The sequence below is a fragment of the Lagenorhynchus albirostris genome, chromosome 20 (assembly GCF_949774975.1).
Source record: "Lagenorhynchus albirostris chromosome 20, mLagAlb1.1, whole genome shotgun sequence".
NCBI lineage: Eukaryota > Metazoa > Chordata > Mammalia > Artiodactyla > Delphinidae > Lagenorhynchus > Lagenorhynchus albirostris.
Window position 1 is genome coordinate 28,625,834 of NC_083114.1, and position 26,558 is coordinate 28,652,391.

At 46.4% G+C, this 26,558-nt stretch overlaps 1 protein-coding gene across 1 annotated transcript; it reads right to left on the reverse strand.

The window, feature by feature from the left end:
- Nucleotides 1-884: 884 nt before the first annotated feature.
- On the reverse strand, nt 885-25,776 carry C20H17orf67 (chromosome 20 C17orf67 homolog). Its single transcript, XM_060134697.1, has 4 exons — nt 25,151-25,776; nt 24,109-24,209; nt 3,536-3,673; nt 885-1,321 (listed from the first exon to the last, which is right to left on the reverse strand). Exons 1-3 carry the CDS (start codon nt 25,203-25,205, stop codon nt 3,557-3,559), a joined length of 273 nt encoding a protein of 90 aa, XP_059990680.1. The 5' UTR covers nt 25,206-25,776; the 3' UTR covers nt 885-1,321; nt 3,536-3,556.
- Between the last annotated feature and the right edge of the window lie 782 nt (nt 25,777-26,558).

Here is a 26,558-nt window from a genome sequence, read left to right on the forward strand (position 1 = left end):
CATTGAAAGATTACTGCTAATCACAAAAAACCAGACATCTCAAGTTAATGATTTTAGTGCTTTTCCATGTTTAGGAAGTTGCAAGTCTGGGCTCATTGAAAGTATTCCTTAGATATGCATCTTCGCTATCTAGGGTCAGTATCCTGTTTTTCTCCATCGTGAGTTCCCCTCAGGACGCACCCACGGTCCAAGGGCAGTTCAGTGGCTGATGGCTCGATGGCCGGCAACATTCACTGTTTACTGAAACGGCAGGCAACATTTTTTTGTCCACTGTGTGATGAACAAATGAGGCGCTGTATGTAAAAACCTTAGTGCAGGATTCAGCCCATAATAGGGATAAAATAAATGTTAGTATCATCATTGTTGAGAGCTCAGTAACTTTCTCGTGGACAAGCCCTCCCGGCTCCCCTGGCACAGACCCTCCTCTGTAGCCCAGGGCGGACGAGCATCTCTCCTTATCCTTTTTGAGGATGACATCACATTCTCCCTAGGACCACCTGGTCCACTTTCCCTTGCCCTCCCAATTTCTGCTTTTGTTGGTCTTTGATAGTCCAATCTCTGATTCTGGGGTTTGTGGGCAGGTGAGGGGCACTAGGATATAGAAACTGCAACCCACTTTCCACAAGAAATGTCCCCTTGGCTAGAAGACCAGGGTGTAGAGCTGGTACTAAGTTACAGCTCTATTTCCAGAGCTGGCCTTAGGTAAATAATCTCTTTACCAAAAGAGATGGCTCTTGTGAAAAACTGCTGGGTGTTTGTATTTCTATCCATTCATCTATTCAAAGAACAGTAAATTTTCTGATCCTGGAGTCACAAAGATAAACAAGGAAGAAAAACCTCTGCTTCTCTTCTTGTAGGAAAGGAAAGGAGACAACCATGGAAAGCAGGCTTAACACCAGTGTTTATTAGAGCAGAAAAGGAGAGAAAAAAAAAAAAAAAAAGCAATGACCAAAACCCCAGCCGCCCCAAGCGGTGTGCTTCACTTAGCAGAACAAGGCTTGCTCGCTAACCCCTCTCCTGTTCTGGAGGCCCCAGCTCCACCGGCCCCAGGAAAGGTTCTCCCTCTGCTCACCCTGCCACAGTGGTAGGAAGGCCATTGCGGGGCAGGGAGGGGGGCCTGGAGTTTAACGATTGGTTTTAATGAGTTGTGCACGTTAGTCAAATGAAGCAGCACAAATATCTGCCATCAGTCCCCAAGGCAACCTCTGCTGTGCCCACGACTCACAAAGCCTGAAGACGCCCATTCCACAGCTGAAAAAGAAACGAAAGGAGCCTCATCTTGTTTCAATAGTATCCGCGCCGCTGTTTATCAAAATGCTTGCTGGAAAAGAACAAGAAAATAATGTTAATGTCATGATGATGTCGATAAAAAAGAAGAAGTGGGGGGGGGAAGAGAGGAGGGAGAGGAGGGGAAGGGGGAGGGGAAGGGGGAGGGGGAGGAGGAGGAAACAGTTATCGAGCTGCCATTTCCTGAGCACTTCCTAGCATGCGCCAGGGCAGCGCTGTTTTCCATGCACTGACTTTTTTGATGCTCAGAACAGCTTTATGAGGGAGGAACTCTTCCGTGTTACAGGTGAGGAAACCGAGACAGAAGTTAGGAATCGTTTCCGAAATGGAGTCACAATCTGAATGCTACCTGACTCCAAGTTCCAAGTGGACCCATCCCTCCAGCCACTACGGCCTGGTTTTCCTGGTTGAAATGGATGTTGCCTGGAGCGAGGCCTCTGTTTGGCAGGAGCAACCCCCGCCCCACCACCACCAGCGTCCCGGAAGCCTCTCCCCTCCCCTGGCCTGCACCATGGTGACAAGTGCCTCTGCTCACGGAGCCAGTCACTACGCTCCAGGCTCTGTAGATATCATCACTACCCCAGTTTACAGATATAGAAATGGAGACTCAGAGAGGGTAGGTGACTTGTCCAAAGTCACAGAGCAGGAACACAGAGCACAAAACCCAAGTCTGCCCAACTCCAGAGTCTGAGCTCTTAAGTACTCCGCATTGCTGTGTTCTGAAAGAAGCCAAGAGCGGGCTTCTGGTGCTGGAGGAAAAAGGTCCCTGGTGCCGGGGGTGGGAGAAGCTCTGACCTAGAACAGGGATCCAGAGGCAGTGGGGACCAGAGCACGATGTCAACCCAGCCCCTAGCCCTCAAAAGCAGAACTCCTGTTCCATTCCTAGCAGATGCTCCTCTCACTGTCTGTTAAAGCCCCTCACGAGGACCGTGCCCACCCCCATCCCCAACACACACACACACACACACACACACACACACACACACACACACACACACACACACACACACACACACACACACACACACACACCAGGTTCCAGCAGTACCGCCCGCGGAAAGCTTGCAGGATTTGGAGTTGTCAGAAGACAGACATACCAACTACTGCCCAGCATGACTTAGTAGCTTAATCACGCTCAGTTAGGTCCCCTATAAAACAGAGTTAAAACACACGCCCTGCAGGCTTCCCTGGTGGCGCAGTGGTTGAGAGTCGTGCCCCAGTCCGGGAAGATCCCACATGTCGCGGAGCGGCTGGGCCCGTGAGCCGTGGCCGCTGGGCCTGCGCGTCCGGAGCCTGTGCTCCGCAACGGGAGAGGCCACGACAGTGAGAGGCCCGCGTACCGCAAAAAAAAAAAAAAAACACGCCCTGCAATGATCAGGAGTGTTAAGAGGATCAAATGAGAGATTTTGTGCGATAGCACCCTGAAAATTATAAAGAGCAGTCCTCTAACGGGAGTGTTCCTGTGTCAATTCACAGCAGCACAAAATAAACAGCAAGGAAACAAGATTTCTCTTAACAACAAATGATCAAGTACCCAGTTATATCCTGTCCTGCTTAATACATACAAATCACAGAGGAGGAATGAGACTCACTAGGCTTAACCTCTGAAGGGATTTAGTTATGTAATCTAGCAAGAATTGGAAAGGGGACGAGGAGATGGACACAGACACACTGTGAGTGGAGCAGCAAACAGCCTCTCGCAGGAACAGAGGTACAGAGCTGGGCTGTGCTGGGAGTGCTGAACCATGCAGGTCAGGGGGACTGAAAGGGCAAAGCCAGAAGAAGAGGGAAGATGGGACACAGGCTGGGCAGAGCCCCAGTCTGGAAGGCTGTGGGGAGGCAGTAAAGAAGTTGCCGATCCTGGTGACAATGGTGACCGTTGTGATGGATGTCACCAGTCAAGCCCATGGATGCTGACGCCACCTGGAGAGACCCAAGTCTCAGCAAGCCATGTCTCTCCAGATTTGTATCCCAGAGGGACCCTTTCTGGATGGCAAATAGGGTCACATCCTTCCCGTACTTGGGATCTCTTCGTGACTCAGCAGGTGTCAGGCCCCCGTGCGCGTCCCCAGTGGTCCTCTCAACCTGGCTCCCACCGACCTCTCCTGCCTTGCACTTCCCGTTCTCCAACCCATAACCAGCTCACCTGCTGGTTCCCCTAACACCATGCTCTCGAAGACCCCCGAGCCATGCCTGCACTGCCCACCGCCATCTCCCTGAAACAGAAGGCCAGGGAGAAGGAACGTACCGGGGGCTGGTCCCGAGCTGCTTACACAGGATGGACCATGTTCCTGTCGCAGTGGGGCTTGCAGTGGGGGTTCAGCCAGTGCTCCAGGAACTGCTCCTCAGCACGGCGTTCCAGGCGGAGCAGATGGTGCATGTACTCCTGGCAAAACAAACCCACATCGAAGAGAAGCTTTTATTCACGGCTGATGGTCGAGCTGCCCATGTGCGGGGTACAGCTGTGGTTCTGAGACAGGGCAGCACAGCCAGGCAGGAGAAACCGCCACCAACCCTAAGTGCGGCGAGGGTGTGTATCCATGGGAACTCACAGACACTGCTGATGGAGCGTTACATGGAACAACCACTTTGGAAAACAATCGGTTGCCTGCAATCCAGAAATGTCACTCTTGTTTATATCCTCGAGCAGTGATTCTCAAATTTCATCAGGCATCAGAATCACCCAGAAGACTTGTGAAAACCTACAGACTGCTGGGGCCCCACCTTCAGAGCCTCTGATTCAGTGAGTCTGGGTTAGGGCTCCAGAATCTGCATTTCTAACAAGCTCCCAGCTGAGAATGCTGCTGGCCACTTCGAGAACCAGAGCAGACACGAGTGTTCACAGCAGCAATACGTTTGTAGTAGCAAAATCTGGAAACATGTTAAATATCCATTGACAGGAGGATGGATAAATAAATGATGGTAGCGTCACAACGTGGATTATCATACAGCAATGAAAAAGTGAATTATAGCCACATACAACAACATAGATGAGTCTTAGAAATAGCATAATGAGTGGAAAGAGCAAGTCCAGGAAGACAGTGTTTACAGTGCGACACCATTTTAATAAAGCTCAAAACATGCATAACTAAATAATATATTTATTTATTTATGGCCGCACACATTTGTGATAAAATCATCTTTTTTAAAAGGCAAGGGATAACTGTGAGAAAGCTGGAGTTGCTATACTATTATCAAACAGAATAAACCTTAAAGCCAAAATAAAGTTACTAGGGATAAGGGGCATTTTGTGAAAACAGCCTGGCAGCTCCTTAAGATGCTAAACAGAGTCAACATTTGACCCCACAATTGTGTATACAAGAGAAGTGAAAGCATATATTCACACAGAAACATGTACACAGCTGTTCACAGCAGCACTATTCATCATAGCCAAAAAGTGGAAACAACCCAAACGTCCATCAGCAGATGAATGGATGAAGAATGTAATGTGTCCCCATACAAGGGGAATACTACATGGCCATTGCGAGGAACGATGCATGCTACAACCCGGAGGAACCTCGAAAACATTGTTACGTGAAAAAGGCCAGTCACAAAGGACCACGTGTTGTATGATTCCATGTCTATGAAATGTAACTGGCTCTAAGTGTTGGTGTGTCCACAACAGAGAGCAGCTGATTGTCCGGTGCTGCCCAGCTCCGTGACCAGCCTCTCCATCGACTCAGGAACCCGAGCCAGACGTGGACCATCGTGTCTCCCTCAACTCATCCTGAGACTGAGTGTGAGGACTCTGAGCCTGTCTCCAGAAGAGTTCTCAGATGACTCCCTCCATCTCTGCCACTTCTGCAGGTCGGGTCTCCACCGTTGCCACCCAGGCTGTCCCAGCTTCCTCACCCCTCCATCCGTCACTCTACCTCCCGTTCCGCCCACACCACGTCCCACACCCCCCACCATTTCTGCTCCAACCCAACAGACTGATCTGCCCAAATGCAGCCCTGAAAGGGCCACAGCTCTTCAGAGGCCTTCGCCAGCACTGCCTTCCTGCAAGGAGGGAAGAGGTGATGACCAGCTACCCCTTGGGCTTGGCCTGTGGCTCTGGATAATGTCACTGTAACCAGCAAGTGAGGACACCTCCTCGTGGGATCTACCACCTCCTGCCACTCTTCACAACGGCAGAGAGGGCCCCCTCCTGCCCTGGTCCATGGTTGTCACTGGCAACAAAGCGTTGTTGGTCTCTGAGCTTCTCTAGAACCACAATTTCTCCTTCAGATGGTTCCCCTAATGGAACTTTAATGAAGGAACCATTCACAGCCATGTAAACAGGCTGTGTAAACCACCGAAGCACATTCCAGTACCAGGGACTAGCAATAGAGAAAAACCCCATGGCCATGCCTAGACCTGCAGGGCCCAGGGCAAGGGCTCAGCCTCTGTAAAGCAGGGGAAGAGCAGGAGACAAATACCCCATCCTCTCTCTCCTCTTGCCCTCCATCTCCTGCCAAGCCCACGCAGAAGCCAGCCGGCCAGGGATCCAGGTGATGCAGTTTCTAGGGGTCCACTTCCGGAGCCGGGCAGAGCCAGGTGGAGGATGGATGGGGGACAGGGTGGAGAAAACCAGCAGCTGTACCAGGATGATGGCATATGAGGGGTGTGCTGTCGCCCTTAGAAGCAAGTAAAGAGCGTAAATGATAGCTGTTACTGATGTTTGCTGCAAAGGAGCCGGCTTCTTGGGCTGTGCATCCATTGATCATCGACCACTGAACACACTGATCCGGCTGGAGGAGGGGCGATTGTTCCTTTGCATGCAGTTATCGTCTCTCCCCCTCCTCTTCCTCAGTTTGCTCTTGCTCTGCCCTCGATCAACAGGAGTGTCACTTCCAGGTTCAGGGTAAACCTTCTCTTCCCAAAGTGGCTTGATCTTCAACAAAGCCAGTTCAGGCTGTGAGTTTTCTGTGTGTTGTTTCTCATTGCATTATCCCATATAAATGATACACCAGAAAAATGATAAATCAATAGGATGCTTCTTAAATAAGAGTGAAGTGTTACTTCTCTTGTCTTAATCACTTACAAATTCTCTTCTTTCCCTCCATACCTTGCCTCTCCATCCCCTGCTGCAAACAGAGAAGTGGTCCATGGGCATCGCCCAGATCACCAGCAGTAGTTCTCCACGCGTCTGGCCGAGACCCCACATGGCTGGTAAAGCAGAGTTCCAGCCTGCTCCTGGGCTCCCACCTCTTCCCCACTCTCCACCCCCACCAGCCAAGCAACCCCTAAATCCCGTGGATGCTCTTGGATCCCATCTCCCCATCCCCACTGCCCCTGCCCAGTCTCAGTCCCCACCCTCCTGCTAGATCCCTGCCACTGCATCTGCAGGGTTCTCCCTGTCTCTCGTCTTACCTCCTTCCTCTACATTCCACCCCACAGCCAGGGTGGGTATTTTTTCCTTTTTTCTTTTTAATAGACTTTATTTTTCAGAGCACTTTTAGGTTCACAGCAAAATGGAGCAGAAAGTACAGCAATTTCCCGTATACCCCCTGTCCCCACAAACACACAATCTCCCCCATTATCAACATCTCGCCCCAGAGTGGTGCGTTTGTTACAAGAGATGAACCTATGTTGACACAGCGTCATCACCCAAAGTCTATAGTTTCCATTGGGGTCGCTCTCGGTGTTGCATATTCTATGCGTTTGGACAAATGTATAACGTATCCATCATTATAGTATCATACAGAGTATTTTCACTGCCTTACAATCCTCTGTGCTCTGCGTATTCATCCCTTCCTCCCCTCTAACCCTTGCAATGACTGATCCTTTTACTGTCTCCAGAGGTTTGCCTTTTCCAGAATATCATATCATTGGAATTATACTGTATGTAGCCTTTTCAGATCAGTTTCTTTCACTTAGTAATGTGCATTTAAGTTTCTTCCACGTCTTTTCATGGCTTGATAGCTCACTTCTTTTTAGTGCTAAATAATATTCCACTGTCTGGATGCACCACAGTTTATCTATCCATTTACCTACTGAAGGGCATCTTGGTTGCTTCCAAGTTTTGGTAATAATGAATAAAGCTGCTATAAACGTCTGTGTGCAGGTTGTTGTGTTGAACATAAGTTTTCAACTCATTTGGGTAAATACTAAGGAGCATGATTGCTGGGTCATATGGTAAGAGGACGCTTAGTTTTGTAAGAAATTGTCAGGCTCTCTTTGAAAGTGGCTGTACCATTTTGCATTCCCACCAGCAGTGAATGCGAGTTCCTGTTGCTCCACATCCTCGCCAGTATTTGATCATGTCAGTGTTCCGGATTTGGGCCATTCCAATAGGTGTGTAGTGGTATCTCATTGCTGTTTTAATTTGCATTTCCCTGATGACATATGATATGGAGCAGCTTTTCATATGCTTGTTTGTGATCCGTGTTCTTCTTTGGTGAAGTATCTGTTCAGGTCTTTTGCCAGGGTAGGTTTTTTGTTTGTTTGTTTGTTTTGTTTGTTTGTTGCGGTACGCGGACCTCTCACTGTTGTGGCCTCTCCCGTTGCGGAGCACAGGCTCCGGACGCGCAGGCTCAGCGGCCATGGCTCACGGGCCCAGCCGCTCCGCTGCATGTGGGATCTTCCTGGACCGGGGCACGAACCCGTGTCCCCTGCATGGGCAGGCGGACTCTCAACCACTGCGCCACCAGGGAAGCCCCAGGGTAGGTTTTTAAAACATGAAAAATGAAAATGGTTTTATTGGTTTTTTTATCACAACAGTGATACATATTACTGTTTTGAAACTATGTAACAATAAAAAGTTATAAAGAAGAGAGTGAAAAATCCTTGTTGTTTGTTTTGTTTTGTTTGTCTATCTCTTTATCCTGTTGCAAAGTGACATTTTTTTAAATCTACCCATGTTGTTTCCTCACTTAAAATACCTGAATGGCTTCCACTGGGCTCAGGAGAAATTCCAGTGCCTTCAATGTTTTGTGGGGCTCCCGATGGCCCAGCCTCACCCATTTCCTCTTCTCCCACCATCAACCCTTTGCACTCCGTCTGTCCCTGGATTGGCTACACTCGCTCTGCTCTCTAATCTCATGCTATTTTCTCTGCCTGGCACACCCCTGTGCCTTCTCTTTTTCCTGTCTCACTCCTATCTGACTTTTCAGCCCTCAGCTTAGATGCTTCTTCCTCCAGGCAGCCTTCTCAGGTTCCCGGTGACCCCATAGCTCTCTGGACTTCTCCTGGCATAGCCCTGGTTACTCTGTTTAGCAGTGACCACATTCTGACAGTAGGGACTTAATTGGGCCACATCAGATTTTTTAGTGGAGGTGTCATGTGTCTTGGCTCACATATTGGCATGTGAACTTTATGTTTCCCCCACAGAAGAGATAAAAAAAAAAAAGACTTTTAATTTGTAGGATGTATGTTGTCGATATTGCCCTGAAATAAGCCTTGGTGCTGAGATTATGGGATGGGAATCATTGCAAAGTGTGCATGGAACAGTCCACATAAACACATACGGGTAACCCAAAGCTGCAGGCCATTAACCAGAGAAGTGGCATTTCACCTTGGGCGAGAGTAGTCATATGTGGTAATATAAGATTATTTTGGCATGTATAGATATAAAAATCCTAAATCATGAAAACCCTCCTATGGCATTAATGAAGCTTTAACAGACGGTCCAGCCTAGAACTTTGAGTTCTTAAGTTTCAAGAAAAACCCCTAGGAAGTCTACATCCTATTTTAAATATAACTTTTTTTTTCAATTTAATGACTGTGCAAAGGAATGAATTAGGAGGTGTCCAATTTTCCTGAAATGTTTTTTCTTTCCCCCAGGACTCATGCAGTTTAAAATTGTTTTGATTATCGTTGTTTTCATTTAACTCTTCAAAATGCACCCTGTGTCCTGGGCGTGGAGTCTCCGGGGCAGCTGGGGAAGGGCTGGATGCTGGGAGGGCTGCTTATGGGATCCAACAAGGATTCCCCAGCAGCTTGCTGGACACGTTTGTGAGTCTGGGGCTGAACCCTGCCCTGTCTTCCCTGTCTGAGGAATCTTTGGCCAGAAGAATAGTCATCGGGAGGAACAGGAAGGCAGTGTGCAGGCTTGTCAATAAGGAACAAGGACTTCTCAGCATACAGCTTTGCTTATTCAACTGTTCCGTGTAAGCAGCTCACTGAAGGAAACCCACGTTGCCATCTTCTTGCCTGCCTGTTTGCCAGAGCGGTGTGGTGGAGAGGCTAAGAGGTTTGGGTCTGGGTCCGGATCAGGGTCTGGTTCCAAACAAAACCCTGCCAGTACTATTGCTTTACCTCTCCAGCCTCAGTTTGTCCATCTGCCATGTGGGGATGGCCCTCGCACTTATCTCACTGGGTTGCCAGGATTAAATGAAATGGTACAAATAAAGCTCTGTGCCAAATATGTAGTCTCCATTTTCACTTCTAAACCCATTCTCTCCCCTCCTTCACCTGGCCTTTTGCACTAAGAGACTGACCTAGATGAACTGCAACCACAGAGTCTTTTGTCCTGGGGTTTCCGGTTGGGTTTGGCGTATAGGAGGCGCCAGCAGCGGACTAGAGGTAGGAGGGGAGAGGTGAGGGTATGTACTCCCCTGCAACCTCCCCGAGGAGTCTCAGCAGGTTGGCTGCATCCCTCCCCTGAAGACCCAGCTCCTAGAGGGCTGCCATTCCGGGTCTGGGAACCACACTCTTCCCTTCCGCCCTCATGCCTCCGGAGTCTTAGCCCTGCATCCTTTATCATTTCTTGGTAGTTCACCTTCATCTTGCCACACCTTTGTAAAAAGTCTCTTTATTAAGCCCTCCTCAGTTAACTTTGGTTACTATTAGATGTGGAAGATGTGAGCATGCCTTGAGGTTGTAGATGGAGCATCTCTCCCAGGAACTGGTCCACAGGAAACTTTCAATAAATGTTTGTTGAATGAAAAAATAGCTGTGGTCCTCAAAGCATGGTCTGTGCTCCCCTCGGGGGGTCCATGATGTCAAAACTATTTTTCGAGTAATACTAAGACATTTGCCTTCTCACTGTGTGCATTGGTGGGTAAAACTGACGCCTCGGCAGGAGTCGAGGCAGTAGCACCCAACTGTCCTAGTGGTCGACATATCCTTCATCACACGGTCGCAGTTAAAGTAAATACAAATAAAACATTCTCAAAATGCCAGTTTCACTGAAGCATGCCCTGGTGAAGCCGTAGAAAATGACCGCATGCACGCAGCACTTCTGCTGCACGACAAAGTACAATGATTTTCTCAAGGAAAAGCACCTGGGGGACTGTTGGCATCAAGAGTTGAAGTAGGTGTGTTTTATGCGTGTGTTTGGCAGACATATTCCCAAAAGTGAATGAAGTGAGCTTATCATTTCCAGGGAAACTGGAAATATCATTTTGTTACAAAATGATAAAATTTGAGCTTTCAAGGGGAAATTAGAACTCTGGAAAACTTATATTTGTGATCATGAACCTGACAGCTTCCCAATAGTTAAAGACTTTTCCAATGAGATTGGTGGTGATAAGAAAGAATGTCACCACTGTTATACAGCATTTATACACCACTTATAATTATATGCTCATTGGCATCCTTATTCATTTAATCCCTGTCCGTCTCAGCCAAATACCCAACTGGCTTTTTGACAAGAGTGTCCAAGGAATACCTAGTATACGGTTTAGCGCTTGGCACATAGTAGGGCCTCAATAAAACTCACAGGAGAAATGTACAAACAAGTGATGAATAAATGAAATGACTCTTCTTTCTCCATAATCCTACTAAATCCTCCTTGGGAGGCTCCTGGGCATCTGCGTCAATCTGCTCATTATAATGGCCCAGGCCAAATGTACATAAAAAGCATCAAAGAGTAACATGTATTTCACACCCCTAAATAGAGGCTGAAATCACTGTTGAAGAGAAACAACCAAAACAGATGCACACATAGAGAGAGAAAGAAACAAGCCCTGGTTTCCATGACATTTCACTATTTATTTAAAATGTTAGGGAAATGAATAAGCCACAAAGGCCTAAAAGCAATCATTAGTCAAAGATGAAAAGCCAAACTGCAAATCTGCTGAAAACCACAAATTCAACAATTGTGTTGGCTAAGTTAGAAATGACCCAGCATTAATGGTAATCTCAAATGTTCCTGGATCAAGAAAGAAGGGGTAGATGAAAAATAAGTTTTCATTTTTTTTTAGATTCCTTTTTTCAAGGGGAAAAAAATTAAAGCAAAACAAAAACTAATATCTGCATTTCGTGTCCAATGCCAACTGGAATGATTTAAGTAAATAATTTCTCAAGATTTAGAGCAGAAATTGGAGGGGGTCCTTTATGACGGCACAGGAGAGGTGTGATAATGAAATTAAATACCCACTGGAACCTGATCCAAGCTGAGAATCATAAAGTAGACAGTTAATCGATCAAGGTGGGATCTTTTTCCAAGAAGGCAAAATCCTTCCCGTGACATTTGCATGAAATTAAAGGTCCATCGACATCTGGATGAATTATTTTGCTCATTAGTAAAAGCAAGATAGTCATATAAGCAGAAGGGTGGCTCAGAACTTAACTGCTCTGGGCCACTTAGAAGGCTTAGCCCTAAAAGAAGGCAAATCAGTGATGTGCACAATTTGTATCTCAGTCGCTCTGAACTGGTCTTGGAGATCACAGGGAACAAAAGGGTAACGGAGTTACTACATACATTTGTCAAGGGGCTAAAAATGAAAGCATATTTCACAAAGACTATTTACAATAAAGCTAATATGATTTATACTTGCCCCACAAGAACATTCCTTAAAGGAACACAGGCCAAAATGGAAAGCATATTCCCAGGGCACACAAGTGCTTACGAATACAATCACAAAGGACATAATTTTAGCTCGGATGTCATCTTTTTTAGAGAATTTCCATGGTTCACCCCAGCAGTTGGCAATAATTTTTTCCCTAAAATTTGGGACGACTAAGAGAAATTTAATGAATTTAAGCGAGGCAATAGAAGATTTCTTTGAAATAACCTCCAGGTTCTATGGTAGAGTAATGTCCTACAAAATTTCTCCCCTGGAGAGAAGCAAAGAAAGGAATGGAAACAAGTATAATGAGCATTTAGTAAATGTCAAATTCTGTGCTTGGTGCTGGGGACCCAGAAGTGAAACAAACAGTCCATCTGCTCAAGCAGTTTAGAGCAGTCTAGTAGGAGAGATAGATTTTTTTTTAAAGTCAGAAATAGCAATTTTGTGCTGTGAGTGCTAGGCCAGAGGGATGCTCTAATTCATGGTGGGAGGGTAGGGGCATCAGGAGGGCCTCTCAAAACAGGCATCATTTCAGGTGAATCTCTACAAATGAGTAAGAGTTAACCAGGTAGACAAGAGCAGAAGAAACAAGTACAAAGGCAGGTGCTATCAGAAGAGAACTTCAAACACACCATCATTCCAGACAACCTGCTTCTTCTCCTAGGTTTCTAATGCCAATGAGTGGCACCAAGGTGTCCACACAGACACCCACACGTCCCTAATCCTCCCTTACTGCATCCACTCTGCCCCAGAAATGGCCAACTCTAATCCAATTTAAGATATTATATCATGCTCCCATTATCTTTACCTTAAAACCTCTACTGAAACATTCTCTTGGATGACAAGACATAAATTATTTTTTAAAACTTTTAGAAAGCAATGTGGTAATATATACTAAAAGGTTCAAAAATACTGTATTCATATCCTTGGATCCAATAATTTATTTTCTGGGAACATATCCTTAGCAAATAATTCAAAATATTAAAAGCACTTTAAGAACAAAATTTTAGAGTGCTGTTTATAACAGAAAAAATAGTGGGAAAGGGAACCTTCCTACATCGTAAGTTGGAATGTAAATTGGTACAACCACTATGGAGAACAGTATGGAGGTTCCTTAAGAAACTAAAAATAGAGCTACCATATGACCCAGCAATCCCACTCCTGGGCATATTTCTGGTGAAAACCATAATTCGAAAAGATACATGCACCCCAATGTTCATTGCAGCTCTATTTACAATAGCCAAGACATGGAAGCAGCCTAAATGTCCATCGACAGAGGAGTGGATAAAGATGTGGTTCATATATAGAATGGAATATTACTCAGCCATAAAAACAGAATGAAATAATGTCATTTGCAGCAACATGGATGGACCTAGAGATTATCATACTAAGTGAAGTAAGTCAAAGACAAATATTATATGATATCACTTATATGTGGAAATCTCATAAGATGATACAAATGAATTTATTTACGAAACAGAAACAGACTCCCAGACTTTGAAAACAAACTTATGGCTACCAAAGGGGAAAGGTGGGGGGAAGGATAAATTAGGAGTTTGGAATTAACATATACACACTACTATATATAAAATAGATAACCGGGCTTCCATGGTGGCACAGTGGTTGAGGGTCCGCCTGCCGATGCAGGGGACACGGGTTCGTGCCCCGGTCCGGGAAGATCCCAGATGCCGCGGAGCGGCTGGGCCCGTGAGCCTTGGCCGCTGAGCCTGCGTGTCCGGAGCCTGTGCTCCACAATGGGAGAGGCCACAACAGTGAGAGGCCCGCGTACCGAAAAAAAAAAAAAAAGATAACCAACAAGGACCTACTGTATAGCACAGGGAACTCTACTCTTCTGTAATAACCTATATGGGAAAAGAATCTGAAAAAGAATGGATATATGTATAACTGAATCACTTTGCTATACACCTGAAACTAACACAACACTGTAAATCAAATATACCCCAACATAAAATAAAAATTAAATTTAAAAAAATAGTGGAAATGATCTAACTAACAAAAGAGGGTAATTCACTATTATGATGGTTATAAAGAGTTTCTAATAATATGAGGAAATGTGTATGTTATAATATTAAGAGAAAAACCAAGATACAAAATTGTAGAGTGTGATTATACTTTTTAAAAATACACAAAAAAGACTAAAAAGAAATACATCAAAAATGGCAATGCTGTCTTTGGGGAGAGGGAGTAAGACTACAACAGATTCTTTTTTTCTTCTTTTGACCCTTTCTTGGTTTCCAACTTTTGTATAATAAATATGAATGGCTTAAATTTTTATTTGTAATTACACAAGTAACACATGAACATATTGTTACTGTTTAAAGTTTAAACATCAAACATAAAGTTCCCTAGATCAGTACCTGCAATCTTAACCTCCTGAATGAGATGACACAATTAAGAGTCAACTGATCATATTTCTAGACCTTTTTCTAGAAATTTACATACATATAGATGTACCTATATATAGTATTGTTTTGTGAGTGAGTACTAGGAGGGCAGGACCAACTCAGGGGAGATAGAAAAAGTGACATTGAGAATGAAGAAGAGGGTACCAGGCATAAATAATGGAGAATAGCTCTGCAGGCAAAGGGAATCATTTGTGAAAGGATGCTGAGACCAGGGAGAGGATGGTTTATTTTTAAAAACAATGAGAAGTTCCAGGTGGTTGGAGCATAAATGGCCTTGGACGAGTGGCAGGAAATGGGACACAATGGTGGCTTAGGGCTGGTCTGTCTCCCAGGCCAAGATACTTGGCCCTTATCTTATAAGCAGTGAGGAGCCAAAGAGGTTTTTGTTTTGTTATATTTTAAAAAGTATTTATTCAGCTGCTGCTTTGTAAAAAACAAGAAGAATGAGAGCCAATGTCATCACTCAGGCACTGTGCTTTGCATGCTTTCTCTCACAATAAGTCTCTGAGGTAGGTTTGATTATCATATCCCATTTTATAGATTAAAAAACTGAGACTTACAGAGTTTAAGCAACCTGGCCAGGATGTGATAGCCAGTAAGTGGTGAGCTGGGATTTAAACTCAACACTCTGCTGCCCCACTCTTAAACCCTCTCCTGTGTTGTTTTTGGTGAAAACTACACATACACTTATTAAAAATAAAAAACTGAATGTCCTGAATTGAATAATGTCCCCCCAAATTTTATGTCCACCTGAATCCTGTGAATGTGGTCTTATTGAAACAAGGTCATACTGGAGTAGGGTAGGCCCTAAATCCAAAGACTAGCATCCTTAGAAGAAGGAAATTTGGACACAGGGACACACAGGGAAGAAGGCCATGTAAAGACAGATGCAGAGATTGGAGTAATGTAGCTACAAGTGAAGAAATGCCAAAGATTGCCAGCAACCACCAGAAGCTAGGAGAGAAGCATGGGACAGATTCTCCCTCCAAGCTCCCAGAAGGAATCAACCTTGCCAGCTCCTTGATTTCAAACTTCTAGCCTCCCAAACTGAGAGAGAATAAATTTCTATTGTTGGACCTCCTTGGTGGTCCAGTAGTTAAGACTCTGCACTTCCACTGAAGCGGGTGCAGGTTCGATCCCTGGTGGGGAAACTAAGATCCCACACACTGCCCGGCACGACCATTAAAAATAAATTAATTAATTAATTAATAGACAGATAGACAGATCAATAAATAAATAGATTTCTATTGTTTCAAGCAATCCAGTTTGTGGTACTTTGCCATGGCAGCCTTAAGAAACTAATATACTAAGTAATAGCAAAAAGCATGAAAATAAAAAGTACAAATTTGTCCCAAATTTTATCATGGAGAAAACAATGTCATTATTGTTTGGCAACATGTCTCCATATACCTGTGCAGATAGAAGAGTAGATAGGATTTCTTTCCATTTTGAAAGTTGTACACACAAAACTTTCATGATATCAAGTGCTGACAAGAGTACAGGGATCCAGGTACTCTTATACACACTACTGGTGGGAGCTGGTAAGTCAGTTTGGCAAGCTGGCAGTACCCATTGCACCTGGAAGGACATAAACCCTCTGACTCAGAAATTTCATTTCTTATCGCTGAACTCAGCAAAACACACATGTGTACAAGGATCTTCATCATTGGAAATAAGTAAAATGGCCATTGTTCCAGGAAGGGCTAAATAAATAAGTTGTAATATGTCTCAGTCCATTCGGGCTGCTATAACCTGAAATACCACAAACTGGGCAGCTTATAAACAGCAGAAGTTTATTTCTCACAGCTCAGGAGGTGGAAGTCCAAGATCAGGGTACCAGTACGGGTGGGTGAGGGCTCTCCTTCAGGTCACAGACTTCTCATTATATCTTCACGTGGCTGGTGGGACTAGGGAGCTTTGGGGGGTCTCTTCTATAAGGGTGCTAATCCCATTTACAATCCACGAGAGCAGAGCCCTCATGACTTAAGTACGTCCCAAAGGCCCCATCCCTTAATACCATCACTTGCGAGTTAAGATTTCAACATATGAATTTGGGGTCTGGGGGGACACAAACATTCAGATCATAGCATCATACATTTACCCTATGCTTCAATTTAAAATGAGCTAGAACAAGATGTATTATTGAGTGAATAAAAGCAAGTTACAGAATAAACGCAACACTGCTTTCCACATAGCCTGAACTACATCAATGAAGGGACAAGCAAGCCTGACACATTCAAGGCGCAATGAGGAGGCCAGCATGGCTGGAACGGCGGCAGGGGTGGGGGGCAGGGATGAGATGCAGGTAGAGGCCAAGGAGGGAGCAGAGGGAGTAGACAGACCTCTAGGGTCTAGTAGGCCACTATAGGACCATGGATTTGTTTGGAGTAAGGCAGGAGGTCATTGGAAGGTTTTGAGCAGGAGAAAGATGGGATCCGGTTTACGTTTTTAAGAACTGACTATTGCTGCTCTGCTGAGAACAGATGCAGAGGGATCTAGAGAGGAAGAGGGAGGCAGGGTAAGAGAGTATTGCTCAGTCCACTCTAGGGACTCGGGTGGTGGCAGGGGAGGGTGAGAAGTGGGCAGATTCTGGATTTGGGGCCCATGCAACTAGGAGGAGGTGGCCCACCTTACCCCACCGTGGAAGGCAAGGGCAGGGCTGGTGTAAGGCAAAAATCTGGAATTCCTCTTGAGGCTGTTAAGTCCGAGATGCTGGTTAGATGTTCCAGTGCAAACAGCCAAGTGGACAGTTGCGTGAGGGAGCTCACAGACAGAGTCCAGGCTAGAGATAGGAGTGTGTGGCCATCAGCATAGAGGTGATATTTAAGCTCGGGGACTAGAAAAGGCAGAGAGCAGAGCCCTGGGATGCTCTGACATTTAAAGGACCGTCAAGGGCTAAGAACCCAGCAAAGGAAACTGAGCAGCAAAAACCACAAAGCAGGAGGAGAAACCAGGAGCCAGGGGTCCTGGAAAACAGGAATCCACAGAGCAGAGCGCCCAGAGGAAGGAAGAGGGATCCTTGTGTCAAAACAAAACAAGCGCAGGCTGGTTCCCAGTCCGCAGGATGCCGGGAGCAGAGGCTAAGAGCCATTTCTCTAGGACAGCACTTCTTAAACTTAAATGTGCACCTCGGTCACCCAGCCTTGTGGCCCAGATCCGCCTTCAGGTGTGGGGAGGAGCCTGAGGCTCTGGGCTCCCAAGTGAAGCCCAGCGGCCTGGCTGGGGACCACTTTTTGAGTTGCAAGAGTTCAGCCCTAATCCCTGAAAATCAACAGAAGCACAGTCATGACTGAGGACACATTCCAGGGAAAGCTCAGGATTCTTTTTTCTAGCTTCTTCCCTCTAACCACAAGTCCAGCCCTTCTTTTCACACAGCCCTGTCCTCATCAGATTCTCAGATTGTTTTTCCTCCATTAGGATCTTGAGGCTTTGTTACAAGCTCTTCTAACATGATGTCTTCACAAACTGAAGTCCTAAGTCCTAGAGTAGCAAATGAATTCAGCTGAAACCCAGATGTCTCCAGATGGGGTGTCCCCACGTGAATCCCAGGCTTCCTGGAGTGCCCATCCCACTCCTGTGACATCTAGAACCCAATTCCCCAAAATCTCTGAAGATCTGGGACTCGTGTTTCTCCACCACTGCAGCGTCCAGATCTGAGCGATTACCTCCCTCTTTCGTCAGCCCCCCTTCAGCACACACCTGCCATCTGTCATTCCCCCAAAGAACCACTAACACAAGGTTGCTGTGCACAGCAGACTTTTCCTACGGTTTGGAGGCTTCAGAGGGTAATCACAGCACAGAGCTGAGAACAAGTTCTAACCCAATGTCAAGGCGTTGCCATAAAATAGATGTGTTAGCTATTTCCTGCCACAGGGAATCTGTCAGGTCTGGGCCCTCTCTACCTCCCCACCTGCCCCCTCTCTCTGACCCGTGTTCACATCCCCCAGCTCGGGGCCTTTCATCCTCTTCCTCCCCAGCTGCCTCCATGCACTCAGAACCCCTCCTGCTTTCTTCCCCGGAGCCGGGTCTCCTCTTCCTCTCTCCCCCCATCCTCACTGAGGCCCTACCTTTCTCCATCAAGGATGCCAGCAAGGTGTTCCCACTCCTCTGGGGTGAAAGCCAGCCCTCCCCACAATGCAGGGCACACCAGCGATCTTTTCAATGCATTATCCACCACACAGGCAAAAAAGAACGGTTGTTGCCATGAGGATACAAGCTGTCAAAAGGGTCCAGTCGTTTGCATGTGTGGGCATAGCTTGTCTGAACCTGTTTCCAAAACACCTATCATCCCACAGAAGCCAACATCTGCCAATATTAAAGCCAAGTGTCAAGAATATAACATTGTTTTATAGATACTCCCGAGGAGAGACTACTGCAAATCTTCGTATGTGCTTTCATTTTGAATTCTTAATACCTTCCCAAAGCACCATCCATTTACTCTCGTCAATGGCCTCTCCCCTCTCTGAAAGGGTTTTCTTCCTCTCAGTCCCTCAGAGGGGAGAAGCGAAATGAAATAACGCACCCGGTCATCTCTCGGTAATTCTGAGTTAGTGGTGAGCACACGAGTCTCAGAGCTCAGCTCCCGAGGGCACACACATTCCCAGAGATCACTACCTCTGCTCATCCGTCCCAGTCCACCTGTCTGTCTCCAGGCTGCCATGGGAAGGAGGTACGATAACACGTCCAACAATGTAATCTCCCATGTCCCACGTATAATGGTAACTGAAGGCCAGCGTCCAAGAGGCTGTGTCCTGAGCCTCTAAACGGCTCCAGCACGCCAGCCCTAATCCCATCATCCCCCACTTCAAATCCCTTGGTGGCTCCCACTGAGTACAGAATGAAAGTCCACTCCACTGTGACTCCAGGTCCTTCCAACCTGGCCCCGAGAGGACCTTCTGTGCCCATCACCCATCATGCCATAAATCCCAGACACTCAAGTGAAGGTCAAAAGACAGGAAACTGGAATCCAGAGCTTCTGAAAAAATTATCCTGCAAGGCCTGTTCCAAAACACACATGCACACACAGAATCATACACACACCCATACACAAACGCTCACATACACATGCACACACCCCCTCACACATGTACAGTCATACACACATACATATCCTCACACACACCCCCTCACATACATATATATCCTATACATGCACAGTCATACACAAACGTTCACACACACTCACACACAATCCACACATACACGCAGTATGTACCATCCTGCACACACAGGACGGTGTGTCCATCTCTAGCAAAGGGATATGCAAGCAGATGGTTTGCACAAAGAAAGAAGGAGAGTAGAAGGTGGTCTCGGCAAGAGGTAAAGCGCAGGGAAGGGTGGTTCCCTTGGCCAGAGGTCCGACCTCATGGCCTCCTGGTGACCTGCTGACAAACGTGGGGTCACTGCGTCCAATGCTTCATTCAGCAGTGATGCAGGCTGGGATGCCTGTGACATCTGTCAGCCGCTCAGATAAAAGGGGTGAATCGAAACAGGGTCCTACTGTACAGCACAGGGAACTACATTCAATATCTCGTGATAAACTATAATGGAAAAGAATATGAAAGAGAATATATATATATATAAATGAGTTATATATCTATAAATGCGTCACTTCACTGTACAGCAGCAATTAACACAACATTGTAAATAAACTGTACTTCAATACAAAATACTGTAATTTTTTTAAAAGGGGGTGAATTGCTTCTTTTTTTTTTTTTTTTTGCTTCTTTTTATATAACAGGTGATTCGTATTATTCATCTTGCTCTCAGTAAATCCCTTAAAAGGAAAAGTCAACAACAAGCCACAAGGGGGAACCAGGTCAGACAGCAAGTGCAGGAGGCTGGGAGGCCCTGGTGTTTGAGAAAAATGCCTACGTGAGCCCCTCCAGGGCCTCCAGATAAACCCTTCTGGCCCTCACCAAGTCCATAGCCGGCTGCCAGGGCTCTTCCTACCAGTTGCTGACTGGCACCAAGAACCTGGTCGTCCTGAAGCTCTATCCAGACCCTCATATTCTATATGAGACCTGGGATGAAACTTCTAGTCAGACTCTGGGCCAAACTCTGCATTTTACAGAGAAAACTGGGTTTTCTCTGTAAGGAAAAAAAAGGAAAGGACTCATCCTCATTCTAAAGCCCAAAGTCCACAACGAGTTTGTGCAGAACACCGCATGGAATCACACTGAGGGGGAACTCTCTTCCCACCTCGCCCACCGCTGCACTGCCTGTAAACTCCGCATCCTTCCAGCCTCAGCTCCGTGGCGCCTCCTCCAAGAAGCCTGACCAGCCTCTCTCCTCCTTCCGGTTGGAGCTTGAAAGCCCTGTCCTCAGACCCCGTGTACCAGATGACCTTGTTAGAGAGCTGGAAACAGGCCGGATGCTCTGGCTCATCCGTCCCCATGCAGTGCACACAGCATCTCAAACGAACGGAGAATGTCTAGTCTATGTCCTCAGTGCCTGGTGCTCGGCCCGGCACAGTCGAGGTGAAGTATAATTAAGTGCCCATCTTGGTCAGCAAGGAGTGCTCTCTGATCGACCACCTGACCCTCTCACTCTGTCTCTCTGACCTGTATCTGAACAAGCATCCCATCTACTCTCCAGACCCTCATTTCAACGCTCAGCTAAATGCATTCCCAACCGGACCCCGGGAGCTGCTGTGACCCATGGCGGGTCTCCCCCAGAAGGCTTGGCCCACTGGTTCTCAGCCCACCTAGGGGACTCTCACCCCCCTCCCCAATGCCTAGGACACACCGCAGGGCACCCCTCTGTGCGGGGAACCCAGGCATCAGATTCTTAACCTCCCCATTTGGTTCCGGCATGTGGCCAAGGTTAAGAAACATGCTCCTAAGAAAAATGGGATTCCAGAAACTATGTGTTGGTTCAGCCAGTACTGCGTGTGGGTGGATGTATGACAGTGCGAGAGACACACAGAGTGACACACGCAGTAAAAGAGAAAGAGACTGTCCATCATCATAGCCAGTGTTCCTCACCCCCGACACGATTACATTTCAGGCCAGATCATTTTTGTTGTGGGAGCTGCCCTGTGCATTGTTTAGCAGCATCCCTGGCCCTAACCCATTAGATGCCAATAGCAAACCCTCCTCCCACCAGTTGTGACAACCAAAAATGTCTCCAGACATTGCCAGATGTCCCTGGGGCGGGGGAGCAAAATCACCCCTGGATGAGAACTACAGGTATAGGCTAGCCGCCAAGCAACTTATTGCATATTTACGTTCACATTTCAACTGTGGGTCACACAGGCATTTTTCCAAACTTGACTGAGTGGCTGAGGATTCTGGACACAGGTCAGTGTCTTTGTGACAGACATACAGGACTGTACCATACACGGGATGGGTGGGAAATGGTGGGTGAGTCTAGAGAGAATCACAGAAACTAGATCAGGCAGGTTCAAGGCAGCCAAGATAAGTCAGTGGTGGTCAAGCCTATAAAAGATGACCAAAACCAACAAAACCCAAAAAGCCAGATATTCAGTAAAGTAGCAATGCCAGAGGCAAGCAGAGGGTTGTCACAGGTGAAGGCAGGTGATGACCAGGAGCCAGGAAGAGGGAAATGAGAGAGAAGGAGCTCATGGAAGTTCTGGGCAGGGAAGGACCACCCCAAGCAGCGTTTGGGGATAAAGTGTAGCACGGTGCGTAGCTGGCATGGGGGGAGGAAGGAAGCTGGGGGCGGAGGCGGAGCCGTAACACCCACACCCACGTGCTGCCTGATGCCTAAATCACCCCCAGTCCCTGCCCAGGCCGCCCTTCCACAACCAGAGCTCAGGACGGCCAGGGCCAGATGCCGGCAGAGAAGACACCCAGCCAACGCTGGGGCTGAGCAGAGCCTGTCTACTGAGCACCTGGGGGGGCCTGCTGCCTCAGAGCCCCTTGAACCAGCCTCCCACAGCCTCCAGGGCCCCCAGGGAAGAGCCTCTGGAACGGCCCCTCCAGACATCACCCCAAAAGAGCAAAGAGCCAGGACCCTCGGGCCAGGCATCCTGCTCCCCACTGGCTCCCTCACCATCCACCCCGCCCCTTCCCAACCCTCATCCCCCGTGCTGGAGGCTTGGTTCCCCCAATATCCCCTCACGTTCCTTCTCATCCCCTCGGGATCCTCTGTCTCTGCCCACCTCTGAGCCCTGGTGTGCTCAGACTTCAATGCTGGGCCTCTTCTAAATGCATCTCAAACCATCTGTCTAAAACCCGACTGTGCACTCGCCCATTCGAGACATGCTTTGATTGTCCTCTACTGAACCCAAGGTAAAGTCCAACGTACCCGAAGCCCTGCTGCTCTTGCGCTGGCCCACCTCCCAGACCCCTTCCACCTGTGTGTGGAGATTCCAGCCACCTCTGACTTCTCCTACCAAAGAGAACAAAGCCACGTCCACCCCTAACAGCCTGAATCGCTTGCTCGTTTCTAAGCCGTTCTGTGAAACAGTGATTTGCTGACTCTTCTGTGTCTGCCACCAACTCTGAGCAGAAACCCAGGTGACTGTCTGCAGCCTCGGCCCCACCCCGTCCCCGGTACTTAATACTCAAAGGAGCTGTTACTGCTTGCTGAGTACTATTTTAAGTGCCTTACTATGAATTACTTTATTTTATTCTCATAAAGTAGTTGTTTCATGCTCTTATAATAATAATATTATAGAAATATAAGTAATAATATTGTTTACCCCCTTTTCATAGTCGAGAGTACTGAGGTACAGAAATGTGAGGAGACTTCTTCAAAGTTATATAGTTTGAAAATGGGGAGATTTAAACCGGGACAGTCTGCCCACAGCCAGTACTCTTCACCGCTGTGCGACTCGGCATCATACTGAGAGACTTTTAAGTGAACTAATCCAACTACCCACACGATTCCGCAGGGAGCAAAGGCCAGTGCTGCTGCAGATCCTCTGGGCCTCAACACAGAGATGCAATGAACAGAGGGTGAGCATGCGGCCCGACTGATGTGGGCACAGGTGGGAGACCAGCCTTGACCACAGACACGGCTTCACAGACACGCTGACTCTGCCTGGGTCCCTGCTACTTACCTTCACCTGAGTGGGGTAAAAATACCAGGAATGTCAGCACTTCCGTCGTGGGAGGGAGAGAAAAGCCAGGCCCGAACTGGCCTGAGGCCAGGGTGGCAGGGCCTAGTAGCACCCACCACAAGTCACAGAGTGAAGGCAGCAGAGGGTACTCTGGTTCAGAAAGACTAGGTGGATGCCACAAACCTACAGGGCAGAGCTGGGGCCAAAGACCAAAATCAGAGGCACAGGCGAGGGTGGAACCTGATGGCAGCAGCGGCAGAGATTCTGCCTACCCAGACAGAGCATCACTAGCCGGGGATGCTGGTCCAGCTTGCCCGGCACCCAAGGGAAGAGGGAGAAGATGGGGTTGGCACCAGCCTCAGGGCACAGCTCCCTAGCATCCCATTCAGGGGAGCCACCCAGCCGCCCACACGGGATTCTGGACTCCCACCATCGGCCCCACTGTTTCCACTTTAAATACTGATCGAACAGTAGGGGAGCAGAGCTGGTACCTCCGGAGAAGAAAAGGTGAGATCACCTTACACCTGGGACTCCACAGAACCTCCATCTAGCACCCATGCTGGGCTGGGACCAGCACCTCATTTGGGTTCATAATGAACAAGCATTCAAATGATCTCCCTCTCCCTTCCAAGAGCCAGAGCCCGGAACTCACCCTCATGGGCTCATCAGGGAACCCGGGTTTGCTCGGCCTGTCCTGGCGCCGGGATCTCAGGACCTGTTTGGCCTCCTTTTCCGTCAGAATCGGGGAGGCCCCTGAAAAGTCAGGAAGGGACCTTAGGGACCCTCAGACACACGCATCAACGCTCTGTCTCACCTTCCAAGGCGAAGCATTTGCAAGTCCAATTTGGGTCAACACACAAAAGTTCTTTCAAAGGGACCTGCCCCAAAGGACGAGGCGTTCCAGAGGGCTCAGAGGGGAATTTTTAATTGTTTCTAACATGGTTAACTCAGAGTGAAAGCATATTTACCTGCCGCCACCATGGCTCATTCCTCTAAAAGGCTGTTAATTTAATGAACATGTTTCTTTAAACATATTTTCTTCAGTTCACTGGTCAGTGTGTTTATTGTCCCTCAGGGTTGCTTTGGTGGGATTCTTTTAAATCCTCAATACACTAAATCAAGTTTGTTATTAGAAAATTCCCCCATGACAATAAGATTATATTAAACTTGATAAGCACCCACGATCCCTCAAAGAAAATATTATAACTAAAGTAAGTCAAGTTTTGATAATCACACACAAATTCTAAAAGATACTATTATAATAAAAGTATATCAAGGGAATTCTCTGGCGGTCCAGTGATTAGGACTCCTGCTTTCACTGCAGTGGGCCTGAGTTCAATCCCTGGTCAGGGAACTAAAATCCCACAAGCCACGCGGCGTAGCCAAAAAAAAAAGAAAAACGAAAATATATCAAATTTCGATGATCTCAGATAAACTCTAAAAGACAGTATCCTTGAAGATTTATCAGCATTTTTGAGAATTAGTGTTCAATATGTTTAAAGATTAAAAAAATAATTTATCCCTAATTATACCAATTCTGGGAGCCTGCTCTTAGGAAGAAAAAAAAAGACGCACTGAATTATTATACATTACATATTACTTGAAATTTTGAAAAAATATTTTAAAAATATAAGATAGACTTATTTCAGTTTATCTTGTCAGCACAGAAATAGGTTTCGGGAGTTAATGCTCACCTGAGAAGAAAATCAGTAAGGTGAGAGACAGCACGAGCACAAATAACCTCTTCATCCTGCCTTGATCCCTCTCTCCGCCTGTTGCAGAATGAATCCCCCAGGTCAAAGAGCCAGCCTACTTGAAGAGAGCCACATCCGGCCCAAAGGCTGTTTATGCTCTGACTAACAGCACTCACAGCATGATGCTAAACGCATCTGACACTAAATTTTCAGTATGATCACGAAAATATTTTCCTCTGAATTCCTATAAATTTTCATCCTGAGGAAGGAAATTATCCTTCTGTCATCAAACTTTTGGAGCTTGAATTTGACAAAGCAACACATGACAACCATTTCATTTAAATAGATATGTCTATATATACATCATGGAGTAGTTTGTGTTTATCTGTAGCTTCAGTTCATGCTCCTACTGTTTCATTGAGAATTAATCACCTCTCACATTTACATATTTTATGAAATTTTTCCAAAACCCATTCACCAATCCATTTTGACCTCCCCAGTAATTTCAGAAGTTAGCAGGGAAATTAGCAAGGAGCCTAATGAGGGGAAAAATTTTTTTTCAGCTGACCTTGAAGCCAGATAGACCAGGGTTCATGCCCAGGCTTCCCCTCTTTCTAGCAACATAAACTTCGGTCAATCACTTATCCTTTCTGAACTTCAGTTTCCTCTCCTGTACAAAGGAAATAACAGTACCTACCACGTGGGTGATTAAGGATGAGGGATAAAGGATGAGATGCATGGCTCATCTTCATTTTACAAGTAAGGAATTGGGGTTCAGACAGGTGAAATGATGTCCAAGTTCATACATTTTACTGAAGTCGAGCCAAATTCTTCTGTTTTTAAAGCCTGGAGCTCTTCCCATTATACCCCAAAAGGGCCTTGTGCAATAAGTCAGTAATACTGTAAGCAGCCTTACTCCACACTTAAGTTTATTTTTATAAAGATAATAAAATCTCAATAAGCTGAAGTCTTTTTAAATTCAAATCACCAATATATGTTACATAAATTATTAAATATATTATAAAAATATGTGTGGAAGGTATGTGGCATTTATTGGGATAAAATTCTCAGTTCAGAGAAATGATCTGATGTTTCTGTAGTTACTTTGCCAGCTCAAAAGAAAACAACCCCCTATCGGTGGTTGCCCAAGTTTATGCTAATGTTGTGTAACTGATATTAAACTTAAATGTTCTGCCCATTCTGCTGGTATAAAAATAGTCTGAACAGACTGTTATCAAGGAAAAGAAATCATGCACTGTTAGCAAAGTTGCCTCATATGTTAATTTGCTCAAAATTAGATGTTTGGTTTTATGTACTCTGTTGCTATTAACATCCTTCTGTTCTCATACAGTTTTCAATAACTGCGAAATTTTAGGAGCACTATTTTAGCAATATACATTTGTCACAC

Coding starts and splice junctions, on each gene's coding strand:
- C20H17orf67 (XM_060134697.1), bottom strand. CDS start 25,205: ATGAAGAGGTTATTTGTGCTCGTGCTGTCTCTCACCTTACTGATTTTC. Junction 24,210..25,150: donor CTTACTGATTTTCTTCTCAG/GTGAGCATTAAC, acceptor CTGACTTTTCAG/GGGCCTCCCCGATTCTGACG. Junction 3,674..24,108: donor TCCCTGATGAGCCCATGAGG/GTGAGTTCCGGG, acceptor TTGTTTTGCCAG/GAGTACATGCACCATCTGCT.